The following is a 23,389-nucleotide window of genomic DNA, read 5'->3' on the forward strand; positions in this document are numbered from 1 at the left end:
CTTAGTAACCGTTAATGCACATTATTACCACCACAGTCAGGTTAATAGCACAGCATGTGAGCTATGCAGGTCCACGTAAGAAGTCTGTGCCCTCATCCTGATGGCGGAGGCCTGTGTACATGGTCACTGAGTTTGACTCCTATGTCACTCTTTCAGCTTTTCTGAGAATTTCTAATGGAGATGAAAAAAAAAATCCCTCACCCTTTCTTCATTTCCTCTGAGTATTTAGGACAGCATATAGATTTATAATTTTTGAAACAATTTTACCACCAACACAAACTCATTCTCTTGAATAACTGGTACGCCTATTTCTATTGGAGAATGAGTCCTTAACATGTTGGTACATGAAGTTTTGGCCTACAAAACGCTTTGACCTTATTTCAGGATTCACTTTTTTGTCGTTACTATCAGGAAAATTAGAACTAAACTTAGAGGCATCAAATTTAGCTGCTTCATTATTTATTATTTGAAGTTATGTGCATGTGTGCCTATCTGCCTGTGGTATTTGTGTGGGAGTGCAGTTGCCCGAGGAGACCTGGAGTTGGAGTTACAGGCCTTTGTGAGCCGCGGTGTGGGTGCTGGGCAGCAAACCCAGGTCCTCTGCAAGACCAAGTCTAACGGATGAGCTGTCTCTCCAGCCTCAACGACATCATTAATTTTCATTGCAAACACGCTTGTTTCTCACAGGTTTTTAATAATTCAGCTTTCAGGATTTAAGGGTAAGAGTTGGTGCCAAGTAATACATACATACATACATACATACATACACACATACATATACATATATAGCAGATAAGAATGGAATATTGTTTCCCACGCATAAACCTGTTAGAAAGATCAAATAAGATACAAACATTTTCACAATAAATCATAAAAAGTTTGAATACAGACTTGAGTCACTGCCCACACGGGTCATACTCCTACAGCTTTCTTAGTGGCCAAGCAGGGAAGGTTCACATCTAAAGTCTTCAGTTCTGCTTCTAATACTCAGGAAGAGACTCAGAACTGGTCCCACTTAACGCTGACCTCACGTGTTTCTTTACCAACACCCCTGCTATTGTTTTTGAATGTTTCCATGCCTCTAATCAGACTGTGCCCTTGATCTGAAATGCTTATCTCCACTCCTGTGAGGTCTGGAGAACAGGCCAGCCCTCAGTATTTAAAAAACCATGACAGAAGGACTGCACTCAAGCATCCCCTTCAAGTCACCTCAAAACCACCTCTGCCCTGGGCCACGGTCTTAGCCTCCCAAGCAGTGACCTTTCCTAGTGCCCTTTCCCCCATCCCTTCCCTTTACAGCCAAAACCACTGCCCACCACTGCCCCGGTGCTGGGGGCACCGCCCTTCTTCAGTTGTGACAAAGGGCTAAATTGTTGGCATGGAATAAGGAGTCTCCACACTTGTGTCCAGATCACGATGTAAGGTACAAGAAAGAAAAAGAATACAATAAAATTAGGGAAAACATTTGCAAACCTACCATTGTCTTTATAGGGTACTTGGGATGAAGAGTTTCCAGAACTAGGCAAAGTCATTCCTGTGGTATAAATTAAATTATTAGACATTTTATAAAATGGCCAGAACCTGTAGAAGTAAATTTTTTCCTGAAAACTTCACACACAGACACACACACACACACACACACACGCACGCACACACACGCACACACACACACACACACACACACACACGCGCGCGCGCACACACAGATCAATGAAGCATTAAGGCAGCAATGTTTTCTGTGATTTACACTGAGAGAAATGTCTTATCCACAAAGGGCATACTTACTATTTCTAAATAATAATAAGTATATTTACTTGTTTGGGACCACATATTTAACTCAAATGTGTTGTTTCTGACATGATAGTTAGATATATCAAATGTGAAATACTTATAATGCAATGAGTTTAAAAAACACTTGTCCAAATATTAAAAGAAAATGTAATATTCAATGAGAATGGATAAAATAAAAAATTCAGAAAACAAATAGATCTTAATAGGTTTGTTTTCTTTCTGACCCTGTATCGCCTAAGCTAGCCCCACACTTGCTACAATGGGTGGAGGTGGTTTTAAGTTGTAAACCCTCTGGCTTCGCCTTATAGGTGCCGGGTGTGTGTGTGCCGCACCCTACAGCAGCCTAGTCAGGCTTGAAGGTGGGCAGCTATGGCCCTGTTGATATGGGGATGATCTTACAGCTCGTGAGATCTCATCATATGTAAACATACTTTACATATCATTTCCTAAGGTGCTCACTCGGTCTCTCTTCCCTAATTTTACTACAGGTTCACCCTATAGGATGACATCCTGCCTTTCGCCCGCTCGTCTTTCCACTGGCTCAACTTCAATTGATGGTGGCATGATCTCTGAAAGACACGATGCCGCCACACACACAGCCATGCTGCTTGCCAGGAATATCTATCAACTACAATGTAGAGTTCTCCGGTGATTTCATTTATTTTACATGTCCCCAATCCAATTACAAAATGAAAAACTAAGTTTTCACGTTAGGTGATTAGGAATAAACTCAGGGTCCAAGGGAGAAATACACAGACTCTGAGGGCTGACAGGAGGGGATCCTGCTCTCCAGTCGCTCACATTCTGAGCAGCAGCCTAGCTTTCTGTGCTCCAACAGCTGCTCTTCTTCACTGGATTTCCTGTGTAAGATGCGCAAGGTAAAGAACTCTTGAACATACGGTGATGTTCAGGTATACACACACACGTTCAGGTATATACACACATGTTCAGGTATACGTACACACATGTTCAGGTATACGTGCACATATGGTCAGGCATGCACCCATGTTCAGGCATACACACATGTTCAGGTACACACACATGGGTGCAGGTACACTTTCATGCACCCCTTTAATGGGGACTGGGTCCTGCTATGTTGGTCCTGAACTCACAGTCTTAGGACCTTAGTCTCTTCCACGCTGGGATACAGGCGTACACCACGACACCCAGAGCCACTCAATTTCAAGACCTAGGTAATTAACAGGCCCCAAGAAACAAGCTGGTAAAAATCTGAAAAAAAAAAATTAACTAATAATTGCCATTTACCAATCATAGTGGTTTTCATAAAGTAATCTAAGGCTCTGGAGGCTATTCTAATCCCTTCTAAACTAAAAGAAACGTAAGTTTATCCTTCAAAGAGCAAGCACAGCACTGAGAGCCAGCTAGCACAGGCTTGCAGGAAGAAGGCATGGAGGCAATGCAGAGCTGTGTGCCAGGCCCAGGTGCTCTCTAGGACGCCCAGGGCCACGTGACCAAGAGGGAGAAAAGCAGTACTGGCGTGAAGCAGTACCACGTTGGATCAGGGACTGACTTTTACTTGAGGCATTTTAATCTTCGCAGTCTGAGAACTAGAATCCACAGCAACAGGCTGGCAACGAGCAAGGTTCTGTTCAGTTCCCTACGGGAGAAAGCAGGAGAGCTTGGTAGTGCTGACCTATGACATACGCTTGGCCAGGGTCTTCACTGGATGATTCTGATTCCTGTTTCCTCCTCTCGGGGCTTCTATTTAAACTGGCAACAGACTTTGAACTAAAGAGGGAAGAGGAAGGCAGGAGGGGAAGTGTCAGTGTGAAAAGAATACGGTGAAAATGACAAAAGTCTAAACAAAAACAAAGGCACAGACGTGGGACTCCCAGTCTCGGCTGTGGGTTAGTCAAGCATGCTCTTACTTATTAAGCTTTGTGACTCCTGCCAGGGACTCTGTGTCAGGTCTCGCCATCGGGTACAGTGGTTTTCCCACCAGCTCCACAAAGGCTGGCGGTAGGGACTCCACATTAACAGCCTGTTTCCGATGAGGATAGAGAGAGGCCTGACTGAGGTCATGGTAGGATTTACTCATCCCTCTAGGCTTTTCCTCCCATGAAGATCTGCCATTCTTCTCTTTGGAACTGTTCTGCAGTGGCTGGTAAAGCGACAGCTCTGAGCAGGAGAGCCTCTTCAGAATCTCAGCTTGAACTGACAGGGGTCGGACGGCAAGCTTGTTGAGGGTGCTGCTGGCCAGACTGCCAGTGCTGATTGCGCGGCACATATTAAATCCTCTAACAGATTCTGCTTGCAGGCTCAGGCTCCTAAACGAAGCTCTCTCTACAAGGAAATAGGATTGCTTTACACGATGGAAACACTGCAGTCAGTACCTTTATGAGAAGAGTCGATTTAACAGGCAACATAGGGTGTGCACGTTTTAATCATCTCGACTGCCAGCACTAGCTGGGCACTTTCAAAGTTGGCAACTGAGGGTTTTAAAAAGGAGTTAGAGGGTCCTGGCTTCCGTACAACACTCCATCCTTTTTGCTTTCACCAGTCTTGGACTAAGCATTTCTTATCTCACCTACCAACTCTCTTTCATCCTGTGATGTTCGTGACTTAGGCCGGTACACCCCAGACTCCTTGTGGCTTTTCACGCTGAAAACAAATTTCTAACCCTCATAGAGTTTCTGCTGAAATACCAGCAAACTATGAATGGGAGAAGGGCTGATGGAAGCAGGATGGATTGTGAGTCTGACAAAGCAGCTCTGCAGAGAGCTTTGCCTAGAGAAGGAATCCTTGATTATAATTTCATTTTTACGAAACAGACTGCAGATGGAGAAGATGGCATTCCACTCTGGATACACAAAACCCAGTGAGATGAACAACCACAACTGAAAGCTACACACACTGTAGCTCGGCAGTGCTGTGATAAGCCAGACGCCCTCAGGGCGGGTTTTCATGCTCTTACACCACTGTGCCAACCCCACCTTCCCATCTCCACTTCACGATGAAGGAGGCACCGGAGCCAGGGACAGTCAACAGCCCTGGTCTTCTTCCCTCTGTGTCTATAAGCATGGGACTGTCCAGGCTGAGATTTTGTTTGCTAATAAATGAAGGCCAAAAGCCTGCTTTTAGAAGCTAAATTTAGAAATACTTCAGGTCAAGCCCTTGGTTATTCTACATCACTTCAGTATTCTGACATTTGAAGCTATTAGCAAAACTACTGCTTTACACGCAAACAAGACCTAGGAACAAAGCTTTAAATGATGTTGTTGTTTGTGAGTTAGGCAAACCGTATCATAAACCACGCTCTGGGTCCCGCTCTACCTGGCATATCAGGGTATACTCTATCCGTATTAAAGAGTGACAAGCATGTCAAATAGCTGGGAAAATGTTGTGATTCACTTATTTCAATTTCCAAGATAATATTCATGCATCAGAATGAAACTTGAATTAACACACCTCATTATCACCAGGGAACAGTAGTTGCTTTCTATGATGGAAGTGGAATTCAAGATCTTTGTGTGTACCGAGGAATTCCAAGAATCATCTTAATCTATGGGGTTTTTATTGGAGTGGGTAACAGTATTTCTATTCTCTTTCATCTAAAAAGGAAACACCAACTCAATGGTAGCAAACACCTCCACACCCAAAACTGGCACAATAATGGCGATCAGTTCCTAGGTTCTGTCTGCTGAGCATGTCAAGGACTGGTCCTTTCAATCCACCCACAGCTCACTGCCTCACGGAGCCATGGGCCATGAGTATAACCATGGCTGATCTCATCAGTACCACTGCCTTTACTGGAACACACTCCAGCATGCACCAACAGCTACAGAAAGACAGCAGGAGCTGCCTTTACTAGAACACACTCCAGCATGCACCAACAGCTACGGAAAGACAACGGAGCTGTAGTCTAACACCACTGCTGTGTTTCCGATGGAAGTTTACAGCCTTGCTGGCTTCACACACAGCCTGTGGGAGGACCTTCTAAACGGCTTCTGCTCCTGCTCATTCTCCTCAGCATTCTGTACTTCCTCATGCTGTTGACTTTCCCGTAGGCTCTTTGGGAGATAGACTTCATATATTGTTATCCTTAGTACTTACTGTTTAACGTAAGAGCTAAGTTTGTGATTTATTTCTTCGTTCTATGAAAGAAAGCTATATGTAAACTCTTGCTAGGGGCAAGGAGACCAATACTGCACCCACAGTGGGTTCTCACCATCATCTAATTAGGAAAGACACTCTCTACTCTCCAACCATTTCCTTCTTTGGAAAATCGGGACTTAATGACCTCTAGGGATTTCTATAGAACCAGCATTCTCTAGTATGAATGTCCACCGATCTCCTGTGGATTACGGCAGGAATTTCCACTTGTTTAGTCCAGACAGGTAAATAAGAACATGGCTACTTCTAACACAACTCAAAGTGGAGCATAATTCCTCTGAAGGTTTTATAAGATATGGGAATGCATACAGACAATACCACCCTGGAGTGTTTTCTCCACGAGTATTTTGCTATTTGAAATCTGGAACTGAGTTTGTGAAATATTCAGAGTGCTCGCTCTTATGGAGAAAGAAAATGAGACTCTGAAAACTCAGTTCTTTCCTAAGGTCATACACACACGACCACACTACTGCTGCATGGTACATGGCATGTGGTCCAGAAGCACACAGCAGAGCAGCAGTGTAGTGCCTGCTGCTACTGACACTGCCAGTCTCACTATACATACCAGCGGCATCACTGCTGCTGAGTAGTGGGAGAGAGAACTGACCCAGGCCTCGTGTATGCTAGGCAAGCACATTCCCACTCAACTCCATGTCCTCAACCCTGTCTTTCCGGACACCTTAATCCATACAGGTATGGACTCATCTGTACTTTGCAATGACCTTTTGATATAGATGATGGCTGTGACAATAACATTACAGATGGAGGAACTGAGCCAGATTTTGTAGTGTGCCTGAGCCTTCCGAGTCTGTAGCAGTCTGGTTTGAGCATCAGCTGCTTTACTCGAGGTGAGAATCATGCGTGACTAAGGCTCAACCATTCCCTTAATGTGAAAACCCAAAATCCAAAATGCTCTAAGAGCTGAGACTGCGTGTGCACAGACATTTCAGGAAGAGACTCGGTGCTCGGCTTCATTTGATGTCTCAGTCAGAACACTGAGAAGCATAAAATCACCTGCGGGTCCACGTGTGTGAGGACAAGACATAAGAGGCCCTGCTTAAAGTTAGGTTCCGTCCCTCGCAGGCGTCTCCTTATGTGTTTGCAGATATTCCACACTCTTAAAGCTTCAAAATTAGAAACGTTTCTGGTGCCCCAAAAATTTGGATGTGGGATTTCACGTGAGACACCAAGGAAAGGACCAGCTTCACGCTCTCGTCTTCTGATTCCCCCTGCTCTGTCACATATAAAAAGATATGCTCTCTCACTGTTCAATTCCAGTTTGTATGGAACATTGATCCAGTGCTGATAATAAACATTGATAATGCTGATACCTTTAATCAGTGGTACTTGTTGTACTTTAAAAAAATATAAAAGCATATACAAGTTCTAGCAAAGCAAAGTAGAAAATAAAAGGTAATGTGATAATAGCCATGGCTGTCATATTTTAAAACTTATATATGAGGAAATTCAATGAAAATGCAGATTCAGGGATCCAATTTCCAAAGACTGTGATTCTGCAGGTTCACATCAGCTCCTAGAACCTTACGTAAGGGGAACACATGGTTTCCCCTTTGATCCTGAGAGGCGAGAAACATTTACCTAGAGCTGGCATCCCACTCTATGCTATAGGAAAACTTTTATAAGATTTCAGAATAAAAGCTCCAGAAGAATTCAGAAACATGAGTTACCAGTGTGTGCTATTAACCCTTCACTCAGACACTTCAGAGCGATCCACTTAAGCCTGTAGAGGTTTACCAGAAAGAAGTGATTTCAAATCACCTTAACTGCAACATGTGGTTATGCAGGGTTAGCGTCCAGTATTTCAGCTCTGATAGATTTCTGTACAGAGCTGGATTGTGTTTGCAGCTGGTTGCTATGGTTATTTATCAACGCCACCAGATAGGGATGATCTCAAATATGACAAGCAGGTACTAGATCTGCCGTTCAAATGCCTGACTTCACTGCAGGGCGGCCACTTCACCTGCCTGTATCCTGCTCCTTGTTCTTTCCCACACGGACCTCCAAACCCAAGTCAGCTATCACCCACCTCTCCAGAGCTCAGAGCTGAGACCTTCCTCATGTAGATGTGTATCCTAGAGCCCACATGGTATACCCTGTTCAGATCTTAGCGATAGCTCAGCAGTTAGGAGCATTAGCTGCCCTTCCATGAGACCCAGTTTGAGTCTCAGCACACAGTATGGTTTAAAACCATCTGTAACTACAGTTCCAGAGAACCCGATACCCTCTCTGGGCTTCTGTGGGCCCTGAACACAGGAGGTATACAGATATACATTCAGGAAAAACACAAATATATATGAAATAAAAAAGTTAAAAAACCTCGTGTATAATCATTTCATAGTTATAAACTAAGACACGTTTACATCTTTTATACAGTTTTTTAAAGTCTATGCTCATCTGCAGTGTTGTCTTCCAAGTGCACAGACAGCTGATCTGACAACAGACTTAATTTAGACATTTAACAAAGAGGTACCCTTGCGTTTTCACACTAAACAGTTTCTGAGTTTGTTTTAGAAATTGTGGCAAAAATCATGCCTGTATCCTGGAGTCACATGATGCAGCCCACTCTACTTACCAATGTCTTGGGCATCTTGGTTGCTCTGCCGCGCCCGCATCTGCAGCTGGAACTTGTGCTGGGAAGAGCAGAGGTGCAGCAGGTACTGGCAAGCCTTACTGCTGTCCGTTTGGAACGCATGCTTGATTCCATCTGATGTGTTCTGTAGGGTGATTTTCTTTTTCTGTAAGATTAATCAGAGGTCTCTGTAACCAGGAAGCTTTCCTGGGACTTTACATGACCAAATATTCTAACCTACAAACAATAAGTAGAGACATTTATATTTTCAATTATTATGTGTAATAATGTAATTATGTGCTTTAACTGATACCACATACAAATACAAATATAGGAACTATAATTCTATATCCAAACAAATTTTAGTAACCATCAGTTTCAGCAACTGTAGCTTCTATGTGTTCCATTCATCATCAAAGGAAATTTTAAAAATTACTTGGGAGTGGGAGCTGGAGAAGGCTGCTCTCCCAGAGGCCCAGGTTTTACCACCTAGTACTCAGCTATAGCCCACATTAGAGGATCTGATGCCTCCGCTGGTGCCAGGCACTGCACAGGCTAGCAGTCGCTCATGCAGGCCAACACTCACACACAACAGAAGTGAACAGCTAGTGGTCGTGCAGGCCAACACTCACACACACAACAGAAGTGAACAGCTAGCGGTCGCTCATGCAGGCCAACACTCACACACACAACAGAAGTGAACACATCTTTTTAAAAAAAAAGTATTCAGGGTTATATAAGACAGTATTCAGGGAGGTATATATTTGAACATGTTCCTCCCAGATTGAAATAACTTTTAAAGATAACAATGTTTATATCTGACTTGATAGGAATGTTTACAAATGTCAATAAAAACGGTAAGAAAGGAAGAAGACGTTTTCAGATGAACAGTAATGGTGAGAGCTACGACTCAGTTAAGGAGAATCTGGGTGATATGAAGGCCAGGATGGTGGATATGGGAAGTTAAGGAAAATGTAGGGGTGGTAGCCCCTGTATGCCCAAGTACAGGGTGTGATGCAGCAAGAGATGACCTGAGTCTAGAAACTCAAGACCAGTCTTGGCAGTGTGACCACACAGTATTTCAGACAAAGAGCCAGAAGGGGATTGGAAAAAAAGCAAGTATGTGAACAGAGACTAGACGGCAGAACCTGAGACACCAAGTTCTTTAGCACTTAGAGATGATAGTTTTGCAAAAGTCAAGAAAAGTAGGAAAATTAAAAAAAAAAATCAATTTCATCTGGTTGCTGTTTACTGAAAGATATATCTTACAGAAGAGAGCTTCCCAGAACCCATGGCCTGTGCTGAGGCTTGCAGACAATCCCTGAGGCATCATCAGGCCAGAGGTCATGGCAAATGACAGGTCTTATATGCCATTAGATTGCACTCTATTACCCATCATGCAAATTGCCTCTTTTAGCTTTACTTCAAAACGTAGAAATAGGCACAGACAAGTCAAACTTAATAAATAGGAGCCCAAAGTTATAAGAGTGTCACATAGATTTATATTAAAGACCTGTATAATGAAAAAACAATGTACAAATACTGTAAATAGAATGCTGCAATAGAAATAAATTAGAATAAATGCGATAAAACAGAGAAACCTTCTTAAATTTGAGGTAGAAACAGCTACTAATGAGCCTCTGGGACTGAACCCAATTTCACTCTGTTAAAAAGGAAACCCCTCAAGTTTTAGAATGGGCTAAAAGAATAGTACCATCAAGCCAGAATCTTGACTATGGGCACACCGAGGAACTGTTCAGGGAGTTGGATGCTTTTCCCCTAACAAACGCACCACGCAACCACTGTCCAGTAGTTCTGAAAGTGCACAGCCGCAAATCTACTGCTCAGACGATCCTGAAAGAGCTGCAGGATCAATAGCCAAAGGCAAAGAGGAGAGAGGACACAGAAGGCTGCTCGAGGTGAGTTACAGGTCCAGAGTGATTAGGAAAAAGGATATTATAGACAGCGTGCTGGCTTGAGAATGCCTATCTTGAAAAACAACAACAATAAAAACAGAGCAAAAATTACTTTTCTAATTTCATCACCATGGAGTAGATATTAAACTCTAAAGCTGCAGGAAGCCATGGGCTGAGCTCGTAAAATTCAGAGGTGTCTGAACGTCTGCAACTCGTGTAAGAGGCGCGATGAGAGATCACTCTTGAGTGTGACATGGTTTATTAGAAGGAAGATCATTAACCTGAAAACATTAGGGGGATGGCTCCAGGTGAGGGATATGGCTGTAGAGTGAGTTTTCATGAGCAGAAAGTTCACCTTGGTTGCAATTTAACTCAAGTTAAGTGAGCATATAACTAGTTAGGAATGCATCCTATGCTTTGGGAAAAACAGAAACAAATAAAACCTCAGGAAGACAACCTATAACTAAAAAGAAAAAAGAGCTTTAAGTCGTACTAAAGTTTACTAAGGAAAATTAGTAACTATGTCATAATTGAAATTGACTACACTAACTGAAAATATAAGGGAGGAAGTTAAAATGGACATACTGAAAAGGAAATCTTCTTTGTTTCTCTCCATGGGAAGCGAAGAACCAAGGTACGCACTCCATTGTGGACTTCAAACACGAGCACACCTTTGGAACAGACTCCAAGCAGGATTCCTGTCTGTGACTTCTTCTCAGGGTGCACTCGGTGGAGGTGAACTCCGTACTCTATCAGCCTTTGGCAGACCTGTTGGAACACACAGACAGTACGTCCATACACAGTGCTATACGGGGAGGAGGTCAATTGCTCAGCAGGACCCACATTTCAAAAGAATATTCGCAATACTAACTTTACTACGTGGTGTGTGAAAACAAGCCCACAATACAGCACTGGCTAAATACAGGGATGCAGTGCTAACACCTGAAAAGCTTTGTGAGCTTAGGTCAGGCCGAGGGTACTTAGATGGGCCATGAGAAACATTACAAGAACCAGCAAGCAACAGTAAGTCATGGCAGGAACTACTGAAAACATGGTCACGAGAAGTCAATGGCAAGGTGGAAAGACAAATCCAACTGAGAAGTAAGTATATGTAAGGCATGCATTCAACAAAGGATCGGTACCTGTAATACGTAATGAAAACATATTCTGTTGACAGTCAGGTGTGAACGAGGTTGAAAAGATTTATGAATACACAACAAAAAAGTTGTATGAATGGAAAATAAAACATGAGAAAATGGTCAGTAAAAAACATAATTAGGAAAGAAAAATTAAAATTATAATGCTGGGGCTGGAAAGACGTCAGTGGTTAAGATCACACACTGTCTTGCAGAAGACTGGAGTTTGGTTCCCAGCACCCATGGGTGACTCATGATGGCTTTTACTCCAGCTCCAGAGGTTCTGACATCTGCTGTTTCTATGGACACCTGCACTCATGCAAGTATGCACACACATGCATGAATGTACACACAGAAAATAGTAAAAATAAATAGTCTAACAGCATCTTTAAAGAGCCCAGTGCGGCACCATTTCTCACCTATCCTAAGGGATACGGAGACACGGGCAGAGAAGAACAAGTGGTGAGATGGAGCAAGATGTGCGCTGCCGCGGGAGCTGGAAAAGCCATATCCCTCTTCCTTTAAAGATGCATGCTGCTATTTATATTTAGCTCTTGCAAGTACTGAACACAATGGCTACAAAAAATTGAGCTCACGGCTTGACTTTAAATGAGACTCAAACAAAACAACCCGTTCTGGCCTTCTTACCATACATCTGTGTTAAGGATGCTATAAATCAGTGGATCAAGTTTCTTCCTGGGTCTCCGTGGAGCTGAGGTGCATGGCTCTCTGCACCACGGACCAGCGAACAGGTGCATTCTTCCTGAGCTGCTGCACTGGGGCATGTTCTCAAAGCTTCTTTCAATAGAGATGTTTCCTACTCTGGAACTTAGCGCTATCATTTCTACCACAAATCACTTCACATGCAGGCTCGCAAGGAGCTGATGACAAGCTCAAACTGAGAGCCAATGTTTCTGCACCTCTGTGCCTACATTAATGAGCTTTCATTTAGAACAAGAACTAATTCACACCTTAAAAACAAGAGCAAGGAGTTCCAGAATGAGCGTGAACTCAATCTCACAACTACTCAGTAACCAAAGTCAGTCTTCCTTCTTTATGATGCCAGCTTGATTCTTGAGTGTGGACTAGGATAAAGATGTGGAATTAACAGCCAGATAGATACGGGTTCAGGTGAGAGTTCTGTCCCTCACAGTGCTACTGCCCTTGGAACACCAGGTTTTCTTTGAGCCCCATCTTCTCCCTCAGAGAACGACACTGCCACAGCTTTAGGAAGGAATCAGCCAGGGGCTACAAAGGGTCAGATATTGCACCCTAACTTTTAGATGTGTCCTCCAACTCTTGCTCATTTTGACCATGTGGTGATGTGGGATTGCCCTCTGCATGCCGTGAATTGTTTTATTACTATTGGTTAATAAAGGAGCTCCTTCGGCCTACAGTAGGGCAGAATAGAGGTAGGTGGGAAAAACTAAACTGAATGCTGGGAGAAAGAAGAGTCAAAGAGACACCATGTAGCTGGCAAGGGAGAAGGACGCTGAACTCTTGGCAGTAGGTCACAGCCTCATGGAGATACACAAATTAATAGAAATGGGTTGTTTTAATACAGAAGAGTTAGCTAGAAATACGCCTGACATCGGCCAAACAGTGTTGTAATTGATATGGTTTCTGTGTGATTATTCAGGTCTGGGTGGCCAGGAACGAAAGCACAGTCTCTGTTTACAATGTGGCACTGCTTAGAACTGCTCACCTCGCATGCTTACCTTTAAGAACTCTAGCTCTGTCTCCTTTTCGGAGGCTCCTGCATAGGTGTTATGCAGTTTGGGCAACTCTTCTTTGATGTAGGATACATCAAGCTTCTCCATCACTCTGGCAGGCAAATAGTGCTCCAGGCGAAAGTAGGACATGCCGTGAACCTAGGAGGAAGAACGCCATGGTGAGCAGCTCCATTTGCCTATCTTTGCGTGAAGCCTCTTCCTCCTGCCTCTGCCAAGAGACAAGATTCTTCTACTTCTCCCTGCAGACCACATCCCTCTCTTCCTCGGTGAGACAGAACAGCTGCACTGATGGGCAAGTTTGGGGAGACGGTCAAGGGTCTTTTTTCAAGGCGGCTAAGGGGTAGTGTGGTGATGAAGGGCACTGCTAAGTTGGCCAGTCTCTCGTTTCCTGATTTCTCTTAGGTCTCTTTCATTTAAGAACATGAAACTTTGAATAGAGTTTTTCATAGTGACCTCTGCTAGGTTCCCAGCCTGTCACTGTGTAGATCTGTGTGGCAGGCGGAGTCCTCCAGCCTGTTTGGCCAATATCTCCTCTATTCAGTCTCTTTCTTTATTGCCAAGAACACAGGAGGCAGAGGGCTTGAAGCTAGACAGCCCTGAACTCCAACACAAGACAATTTTAAACATAAAAACAAACCTCACACTATGTGATCCCACTGAGTCAACATATGCAGTGGGTGTGTGTAGTGAGCCAGTGCACTTTGAGGAACGAAATGACTTTTAAAAAAATCATGACATCAACCATGATTTTGCAAAAAATAAGAGGAAGAAAACAAAAGCTGCAGATGTGACTTGGTGGGAAATGCTTGTCTAGTATGCTCTGGCTTTGATTCCCAACAACAAAGCAAAACAAAACAAGATATAGAGAAAAGAAACAAATCTACCAACACAACATCTATCTCAGAAGAGAAAACCACTCCCACCTCTGGCTGGTAATCTCCATATTCCGCCTGCAGCGCCAGGGAAGCAAGCAGCAGGGCCGCCTCATCGTCACAGTGCACCCTCTCCTCCAGGAGGTCTCTCCGCAGCTGCAGGTAATACTGATGGCAGGTGAGGCTGTGTCTGTGGAAACACGGGTGCACAGACACACCTTGTCATGTTGAACCCTGGGATGATCTTGATTACAGACACAGTTTCCAATGGTTCTAATTAATATTGTCATTAAGCTTTTCTAAGGCATTCAAGGAACTATGAGATAAACCTGTGCCTTGCTTGTCTATCATCGGAGAAGCTTCTTCTCAGAGTAGATGGGAACTAACATGGAGACCCACAGATGGACAACCTGTAAGGAGTGAAAGACTCTGGAGCACTCAGTCCTAAATGGAATGTTTAGAGCAAACCCTCCCCTCGGGGCTCAGGGAGCTATGTGGAAAGGGGGTGGAAAGATCCTAAGATGGATGATTCCAAGGAAAGTGTCAAACATACACAACAGGACGAGTGTACACGTGAGCCCACAGACACTGGAGCATGTACTAGGTCTATACACACACAACAGGACTGGTGTACATGTGAACCTACAGACACTGGAGCATGTACAAGACTTGCACAGGTTCAAACCAGGTAGCATCCAAGAGCTGAGAGGGGGGAATAGACACAGGTTCCCACCTCTAGCTAAGGAGCTATGTGCAATTGATACCAGCCTGCACAGGATAAACCGGCTTTCTTCAATGGAGTCTCACTGGGTACAGCAAGCATACTTTTGGTTAATTTTAAGTCAGGATCAGAGTAGGCCCTACCCCAGAGTAGATGGCCATCACAAAACCAACTCAATGGTATTTTTGTAGCTTTTTGTTCTCATTCTGCTTCGTTTGGGCTTTTTTTCTTACTGATTATTTGCTTGTATACTTTGTATTCTGTTTTCATGGATCTGTGTGTTTTTTTCGTTTGCTTCCATTTTTAAAGAGAGAAAGGGTGTGGAGTTGAGTTGCTGGGGAAGGGAAAAGTGTGATTGGAATTTATCATTATGTTTTTTCAATAAAAAATAGAAAAGAAAGAATTTAAGGACAATAATGACATCACCTTTCATTTGTAGAGAATACATTCCATAAGCTGTATTGAGGTCAGAAGTCATGAAAAGTACCAAACCCCATACACTGTATTTTCCTTAGTGTATATACATACAGGATAAAGGCTAATTTACAATTAGATGCAGTAAGAGAATAATCACAGATGACAGAGAATTTAACAGTATGTTTTGTTTCCTTATAAAGTCAAGAACTTTTACCTGCTCACTTAAAAGAAGCACTGTACAACTCCCTTGGTCTGCCAGGGCTGCCAGTCCCCACTCCTGAGCCCCTTGGCCTGCCAGGGCTGCCAGGGCAGCCATTCCCCACTCCTGAGCCCCTTGGCCTGCCAGGGCTGCAGTCCCCACTCTTATGCTTCGAAATCAACAGTAAGTAGTGGTTACACGAACACAAGCACGGCTATTCCACCACAGCGGATCTGCTAACATGATGCCGTTGACCAACTAATAGGCAGAAGGTGTACATGACATGGGTACACAGGACGAAGGGACAACTCGTGCCCTAGGCAGGTGTAAAAGGGTGACTCAAGATTTCATCACAACACTCAAAACTGCACATAACCTATAATGAATGGAAACGGATGAAATTTTCCACAGAGTGTTTTCTGATCATGAAGGAACACTAGTAACTGAAACAGTAGCAGCAAAATCATGGATAAAGAGGGGCTAGTGTGTTTCTTTTAAACGAAGAAGAAACTGTCGTGAATCCATATCAAGCGGTTCAATGCCAGCAGGTCAAAGAGGTCAACAGGGTGGGGGCAGAAAGAGAATAAAGAAAAGCTTGTGCACTCACTGTATCAAACTAACATCATCCATGAAAAATTTAATTCGGAAAAACAAAGTAAAATCAACAGCGGCTTTGCCCTTTTTCTTTGGTTCTTCTTTCCATCCCTCCGGGGCCACTTTGGTTAATTTTAAGTCAGGATCAACAAAGAAATATTCATTCTCTGAAACAGAATGAGAAAGGCATTCAGAAAGCATCAATTTTCTTTCCTTTGATGTCCTTTTCTGTTTAATTTTCTGTCAGAAGCACAGTGGGTCTCTGAGTGCTGTGTATGGCTGGATTCAGTGAGCATCGGTCTTTTCAAAACCAGACAGGTTTGGACTTCACTCCTGGCCACGTCAGTCACTGCCTGTGTGAAATGGTGGGTCCTGCACTATGGGTCTGTAGTAAAAATCTAATGACAAAATGGATCTGGAACAGACTGGAAGGCAAGAATTAAAGCCCAGTGTGCCTATAAATATTAGGTATGGTTTACTAATAGAATGGTTATTCCACAAATCTCATTTGTACACAATGTTTAAGAAATAAATAGAAACTCTGTCTCAAAAATATCTTTTGGTAGACAATATTACCTAGGTAGTTCAGCAGAAGGGCAAGCAAGTCCGAGGACTCAGGGCAGCTCTTTCCACCCACTGGGTCACCCTGCTTAATTATGAGCCAGGATCAAAAAAGTACTTAATGGGTGACTCTACAGAATGAGTTGTCTAATTTATTTATTTGTTTGCTTGCTTATTTATTTATTTATTTAGGCTTTTCAAGATAGGGATTCTCTGTGTAACAGTCCTGCTGTCCTGGAAGAACTGCTCATTTTTAAAGTACAAGCATTAAAAGCAATCTCCACAGACACAGGAGTAGCCGCACAAACACAATGAAGGAACTTGGGGACGTTCCTAACTCCCTTCTGCTTCTCAGTGCTGACCTGCCTATTTAATTACTCTTTCCCCAAATGATGCCCAGCACAACAAGGTGCAGGAGGTCATCTTGATGCCAGCTTTCCACTCTGAGCTCTGAGTCAGACAGGCAGCTACCTTTGAGGGTAGCCAGAGCAAACAAATGGTGCTCCACTAAGCCAATGTGAGCCACCACCATGTCGAAGACATCTTTGCATATGGTCTTGGTGTCACAGGTGAGCTCAAGTCTCTGCCCACTCAGAAGCATTATGTTCACTTTCCTCCGGTGCTCCTCATTCTTCCCCTTCTTGTTCTACCATTGGGAAAAAAGACGATATTTGTTAAAAAGAAGCATTGTAACATTTATACTTGCTTTTAGAGAACCAGTCAACTTATTTTCTAAGAGGGAAAGAAGTGGCTTAATACTTACAAGGATAGACCGTGGCAAATCCAAAGAAATAAATGGCTCAATTGTCATCTTCACAAACTCAGGGCCAAAGAAATTCTGCAAGTCACATAAATAGAACAAATTATTTTTTCTATTTATCCTAGGTCTTATTTTAAGAGGACAATAGTACAAGGATGAAGAAAATCGTACATCAGAATGAGGCGCTCCACGAAAATGTAGAAACGTTCAGTGAAGCACACTGTACTTTGCTTACAACAGAAATAGAGCACGCGTTACACATTTTTCTGTGCACAGCTGTGTGTGTACATACTCATGTGGGTGTGCAAGACTATAAAGAGAACCACAAGAGGGCTGGAGAGACGGGCCAGCAGTTGCAAGTTCAGGCTGCTCTTTGAGAGGATTGCAGCTCAGCGCCCTGCACCAACACAGCAGCTCGTGGCCTCTGTAACTCCAGTTCCAGGGAATCAGTGTGCTATTTTTGTCCTCTACTGGCACCCAGCTCCATGCAGTGAACAGGCACACAGGCAAGCAAAACACCCATATATAAGATGATGATAATGATAACAGAATTTTACAGAGAGAGAGAGAGAGAGAGAGAGAGAGAGAGAGAGAGAGAGAGAGAGAGAGAGAGAGAGAGAATCAGTGTCAACAGTCTGAGAACAACTGCACAGAGAGATGCAATGTACTCAGAAACATTCCTGCACTTTTGAACTAACCTTGAACTCTGTAACTCATCTCTTAATTTATGGGTTAATGAATTTCTTACTATTAAAAAGTAACTACCCGTTATATTGAATAAAGTCAGTTATTCTCAAGGATCATGCATATGTTATTCATGTTTTTGTTTTTTAAAAATATTTCTCCTGAGATGGGTTTGCTATGCTACCCAGACTGGATTTAAACTGCTAGACAATGAGCTTCTTCAGCCTCCTAAGTAGCTGAGACTATAAGGACACTATACCATGCCTGGCAATACATGTACATTTTATATGATCTTGTTATGTAGACCAGGCTGACCATGGAATTGCTATGTCATTCAAGCAAACCTCAAAGTCATGATCCTTCTGTCTCTTAAGTGTAGAGATTATAGGCATGTACCACCATGTGTAGGTATACATATAAGTCATAAAGTACAGTTAAGACTCTCTAAATCTACCTGGTGAAATAATGTAAGCAGCTAAATATTGATTCTAATATTAAACAAGATGCTTGATCTCAATGAGAACTAGTGTGGAATCTCAATTTCATCTACAGGCATCTTTAGGGTATCCACCACAACTTACTATTAGCATATACTAATGATAAACAACAATGGGTTTCATCATGACATCTCTATATATGTATATAATGTAGTTTGGCCCAAAAGCACACCTTATTACCCTCTTTTGTCCCCCTTCCCCAAACCCTTTCTTCTTCCCAACTAGTGTTCTTTCTATTTTCAGATCTTTTATGAAAATCTGTTCTTTGTGACCTACTGAGTCTAGCTAGTGTTTTACACAGGCGCACTCACTGAGTCTAGCTAGGATGCACACAGGAGCACTCACTGAGTCTAGCTAGGACTGCACACAGGAGCACTCACTGAGTCTAGCTAGGATTGTACACAGGAGCACTCACTGAGTCTAGCTAGGACTGCACACAGGAGCACTCACTGGGTCTAGCTAGGACTGCACACAGGAGCACTCACTGGGTCTAGCTAGGACTGCACACAGGAGCACTCACTGAGTCTAGCTAGGATTGTACACAGGAGCACCCATTGAGTCTAGCTAGGACTGCACACAGGAGTACTCACTGGGTCTAGCTAGGACTGCACACAGGAGAACCCACTGAGTCTAGCTAGTGTTTCACACAGGAGCACCCATTGGGTCTAGCTAAGATTGTACACAGGAGCACCCACTGAGTCTAGCTACAACTATACACAGGAGCACCCACTGAGTCTAGCTATGACTGTACACAGGAGCACCCACTGAGTCTAGCTAGGATGCATAAAGGAGCACCCACTGAGTCTAGCTAGGATTGTAACAGGAGCACCAAGTCTAGCTATGGTTTTGCACAGGAGCACATGTGAGAGGTTATTTACATCACAGACATCTTACCTGCAGCTACACCACTGAAGAAAACCTACTGCCTGTTATCTAGGTGTTCTGGCTAATAGTCCACAAAGAGCAAGTCTGAACACTGGCCTGAGAACAGCCTTACCCTCAATTTTCTCTGGGTCATGGCTGTCTCCAGGGCAATTTCTCTTAGTGGATCTCTGGAGATGTCAAGCATGGAAGCTTTGATCGTGTCCCCTGGATACAGGCTCAACCGAGACTGCCGGAGAGCCATCCTGGCTTGCAGCTGCATCATTTCTTCTTCTTGCCGCTTCAGCATCATCTCTTGATTGATTAAGCTGCCTTCAAGGGATGCTTCGTACTGTCTAATACAGAGAAAAGAGACGGGCAGTACAGGCTGTTAGGAAAATGTGGTTCAAGGCTAATATGGAAAACTTCATATCAAGTAAGGTATTAAGAATGTAAACATTTACTTATTTTTAAAGACTTATTATTAATTAATGTATATATTTGTATGCCTGTGTGAGTTTATGTACACGTGTGCAAATGCCTGCGGGGACCAAGAGTTCTATCTGTCCTGGAACTGGAATTACAGGTACTTATGAACTACCTAATGTGTGTGAGTATGTGTGCGCATCCAGTTCCTAATAAAATTATTATAATTTTTGTAATTTCCTGAAAGAGTGATCAGATAGTCTTTGTTCTAATGTTTGGTCTTTGAATGTGCTTCCTGTTACATCTCCTTAAAAAGAAAACAAGTAAGCACTTAAGATTTCTGGGCTGAGTCTCTTGCTCCTGACATAGCGCTCTTAAATTCCTTGGCATCTTCTGGAAAACACGGTACTCTACTGTAGCAAAGAAAGGTTGGTGGTTTCTAGGGGAGGTAGTTTCTAGTGGGGGTAGTTCTAGCAGAGGCTGACCCAGAAAGAGAAGCCCATCTTACAACGTTCACCCTACACTTGACTGGAGACAGTTAGTAATCAGTCACCCTCATGGAATGACGCTTCCATTAAAGCCCTAATCCACTTAACACACTGCTCAACTATGTTCATTGCAGCATTGTTTGTCATAGCCAGAACCTGGAAACAACCTAAATGCCCCTTGACCAAAGAATGGATTAGGAAAATGTGGCACATTTATACAATGGAGTATTACACAGCAGAAAATGACATTGTAAAATTTACAGGCAAATGGATGGATCTAGAAAACATCATATTGAGTGAGGTAACCCAGACCCAGAAAGACAATTATCACATGTACTCATAAGTGAGTTTTAGACATAAAGCAAAGAAAACCAGCCTTAATTCACAACCCTAGAGAACCTAGACAATCAAGAGAGATATGCATAGATCTAATCTACATGGGAAGTAGAAAAAGACAAGATCTCTTGAGTAAATTGGGAGCATAGGAACTATAGGAGGGTTGAAGGGGAGGGGAGAGGACGAGAGGGGAGCAGAAGAAAATATGTAGTTCAATAAAAACAATTTTAAAAAATAGTAGCATCCTAGTCTACATCCTGTTCTGTTGTATTTTCATGTACTGCTCTAATGTGTCCCACAGGGTGGACCGGTACCTGACCATTCTGGGGATATTCCAGCATCCTCTGATGATCTGCTTTCCCTGTAGTTCCCTCAAACAGGGGCTGTGTTATTCCTATGGACTTATACCTTGAAGGTCAATGAAATTCTGCGTAGTTCTTATGTGAGCACATGTGAAGACCGAAGGTCAACCTCGGGTATCATTCCTTAGATGCTGCCTATTTAGGTGGGGATAAAGCTGGCCTGAAGATCAGAGTGCAGAGCTAACCACTAGTTAGCCATAGAGCCAGGCAGTGGTGACACACACCTTTAATCCCAGCACTAGGGAGGTGGAGACAGGAAGAGATACGGCTGGGCGGAGAGAGGAATCTAAGGCAGGAGACAGGAGCTCAACACATTCAGTCTGAGAACTTGTAGAGACAAGATACCCCACTCGGTCTGAGGCTTTCATAGATGGAAGAACTAATGGCTTGCTGCTCTGTTCTCTGATCTTTCAGCTTTCACCCCCTAACATCTGACTCAGGGTTTTTATGCTTAAGACCAATTAGATTTGTGCTACACCTATCTTGTTTTTTGAGACAAGGTCTCTCAACAGGACCTAGGCTTGGCTGATCTATCAAGGCTGGCTGACCAGTGAGTCCTATGGATCTACCTGTACATGCCTCCCCAGAGCTGAGAGCCAACTATGTACCACACCAGGCTTTAGTCAGAGGTTCTTGGCATCAAACTTAGGCCCCTGTGTTTGCACCGTGGATGCCTTGCTCACTGATTAATCGCTTAAACCCCTCTGCTTAATTCAGCTTCAGCTTCCAGACCTACTGACTCCTTGGCGAACCCCAGCTCCCTTTCAGTTCAGGCCGTGGAGTAACGCCTGCTAGTGTGCTTTATTGTAGGCGTGTACCGTTCTGTGGGCTGCTTCCCTCCATCAAAGACGTAAGCGTCTCACCTCGTTTCTTCTTGGAACTGTTCTTGTCACTGTTCATGGTTATGGTCCGTGTACTTGGGAGTCTTCTGACACTCTGAGCCCTCTCTTTGCTGCCAGAACTCACTGCCTCTGTTCTCCTCTATTTATCTACCCTGATTCTGCCGACCGTGCTCTCATCTCCTTGGTCAGTCAACCCACTGACTCTGCTACCGGCTCCAGCACTGTCATTTCTGTCATTCTGTCCTCTTGCCCTGCCTGGCTTGGAATCTGAGGTCCATCCACCAGTGTGATTACTCCTTTGCATATGACCTCATCACCCATGAGACTGCAGCCACTGCTGTGGGGACCCTCCTTCTGCACTGCCTCTCTTGTCTTTTTAAAAGCTCCAATACGCTCTCCTCCTCCTCTCCATGGGGGACTTTCCCTTACTTTTGTCACTGAAACAGAAAGCAATGCAAGTGCCCTCCCTGGATATTAATGCATACCTTTACCTTGGCTTTCTAAACCAAAACCATTTTACTTCCTTCCCGTGTCTGATCTTGAACCGCTTGTTCAGGAGACAGCCTAGGAGTTGGTCTTATTTTTTCTTCCTTACTAACTGCGAATCTAATTACACATCAAGTGCTGAAGGCACCTGCAGACAGTCACATCCGACTTTCCCCCGACACTAGCCTTCAAGCCTGCACTGTCTGCATCATCTGCTTTCTGAACAGGTCATTGTTATGTTAAATTTCATCTTGACTTTTTATGCTTCTAGTCATACATGGCTTCCCTTATAGCTAAAGTCCTTACCTTAGCATCTGTGACCTCACCCAGTTGGGGCCCTGACTACCTGGTTACCACTCCTAGTGCACAACATTCTTCACTCATTCTGTTGTGGCCATACTGCTCTTTACTATTACAGTAAATGTGACAATGTCTCCCAGTCATAGTTAGGGCTAGGACTGCTGTGCTGACACTATGACCAAAGGCAAGCCGGGGAACAAAGGGTCTGCTTGACTGACACTTTTACATCATAGTCCATTGATGAAGGAAGGTCAGGACGGGAACTCACACAGGGCAAGAACCTGGAGCTAATGCATGCAAGGGGTCCTGGCTTGGCTTGCTCACTCTTTGTTACAGAACAAGGACTACAAGTCCAGGGATGGCATCACCCACAATTGGTTGGGCCCTTCTCTATCAATCACTAACTAAGAAAATGCCTTGCAGGCTTGGCTGCAGCCCAATCTTAAAGAGACATTTTCCTTTCCTTTCCTTTTCTGAAACAGGGTTTCTCTGTATAACACAGCCGTGGTTGTCCTAGAACTTGCTTTGCAGACTAGACTGGCCTTGAACTCACAGAGATCCACCTGCATCTCCCTCCTGAGTACCGGGATTAAAGACATGTACCACCATTCCCCAGCTGGAGGCGTTAGGTTCCCGCCTCTCAGACGACTTTGGTTTGTGCCAAGTTGACACAGAACTACACC

The 23,389-nt window shown here is 43.6% G+C and overlaps 1 protein-coding gene across 5 annotated transcripts in view; it reads right to left on the reverse strand.

Moving 5' to 3' along the window:
• Ptpn13 (protein tyrosine phosphatase non-receptor type 13) overlaps positions 1 to 23,389 on the reverse strand; it is a 178,070-nt gene that overhangs the window by 65,731 nt on the left and 88,950 nt on the right. For 3 of the 5 annotated variants that reach the window (XM_038346696.2, XM_038346688.2, XM_038346681.2), the window contains exons 10-20: positions 19,603 to 19,822; positions 17,428 to 17,502; positions 17,136 to 17,310; positions 16,117 to 16,270; positions 14,224 to 14,362; positions 13,286 to 13,438; positions 11,017 to 11,199; positions 8,519 to 8,681; positions 3,681 to 4,095; positions 3,446 to 3,540; positions 1,478 to 1,534 (exon numbers count right to left, since the gene is read on the reverse strand). In XM_038346696.2, the coding sequence (XP_038202624.1) occupies positions 1,478 to 1,534; positions 3,446 to 3,540; positions 3,681 to 4,095; positions 8,519 to 8,681; positions 11,017 to 11,199; positions 13,286 to 13,438; positions 14,224 to 14,362; positions 16,117 to 16,270; positions 17,136 to 17,310; positions 17,428 to 17,502; positions 19,603 to 19,822 (1,829 nt within the window). The remainder of the gene's footprint in view (positions 1 to 1,477; positions 1,535 to 3,445; positions 3,541 to 3,680; positions 4,096 to 8,518; positions 8,682 to 11,016; positions 11,200 to 13,285; positions 13,439 to 14,223; positions 14,363 to 16,116; positions 16,271 to 17,135; positions 17,311 to 17,427; positions 17,503 to 19,602; positions 19,823 to 23,389) is intronic. The other 2 variants (XM_038346705.2, XM_038346715.2) reach the window with 1 other exon arrangement.

This window comes from Arvicola amphibius, chromosome 1 (genome assembly GCF_903992535.2).
Source record: "Arvicola amphibius chromosome 1, mArvAmp1.2, whole genome shotgun sequence".
In the NCBI taxonomy this organism is placed as follows: domain Eukaryota; kingdom Metazoa; phylum Chordata; class Mammalia; order Rodentia; family Cricetidae; genus Arvicola; species Arvicola amphibius.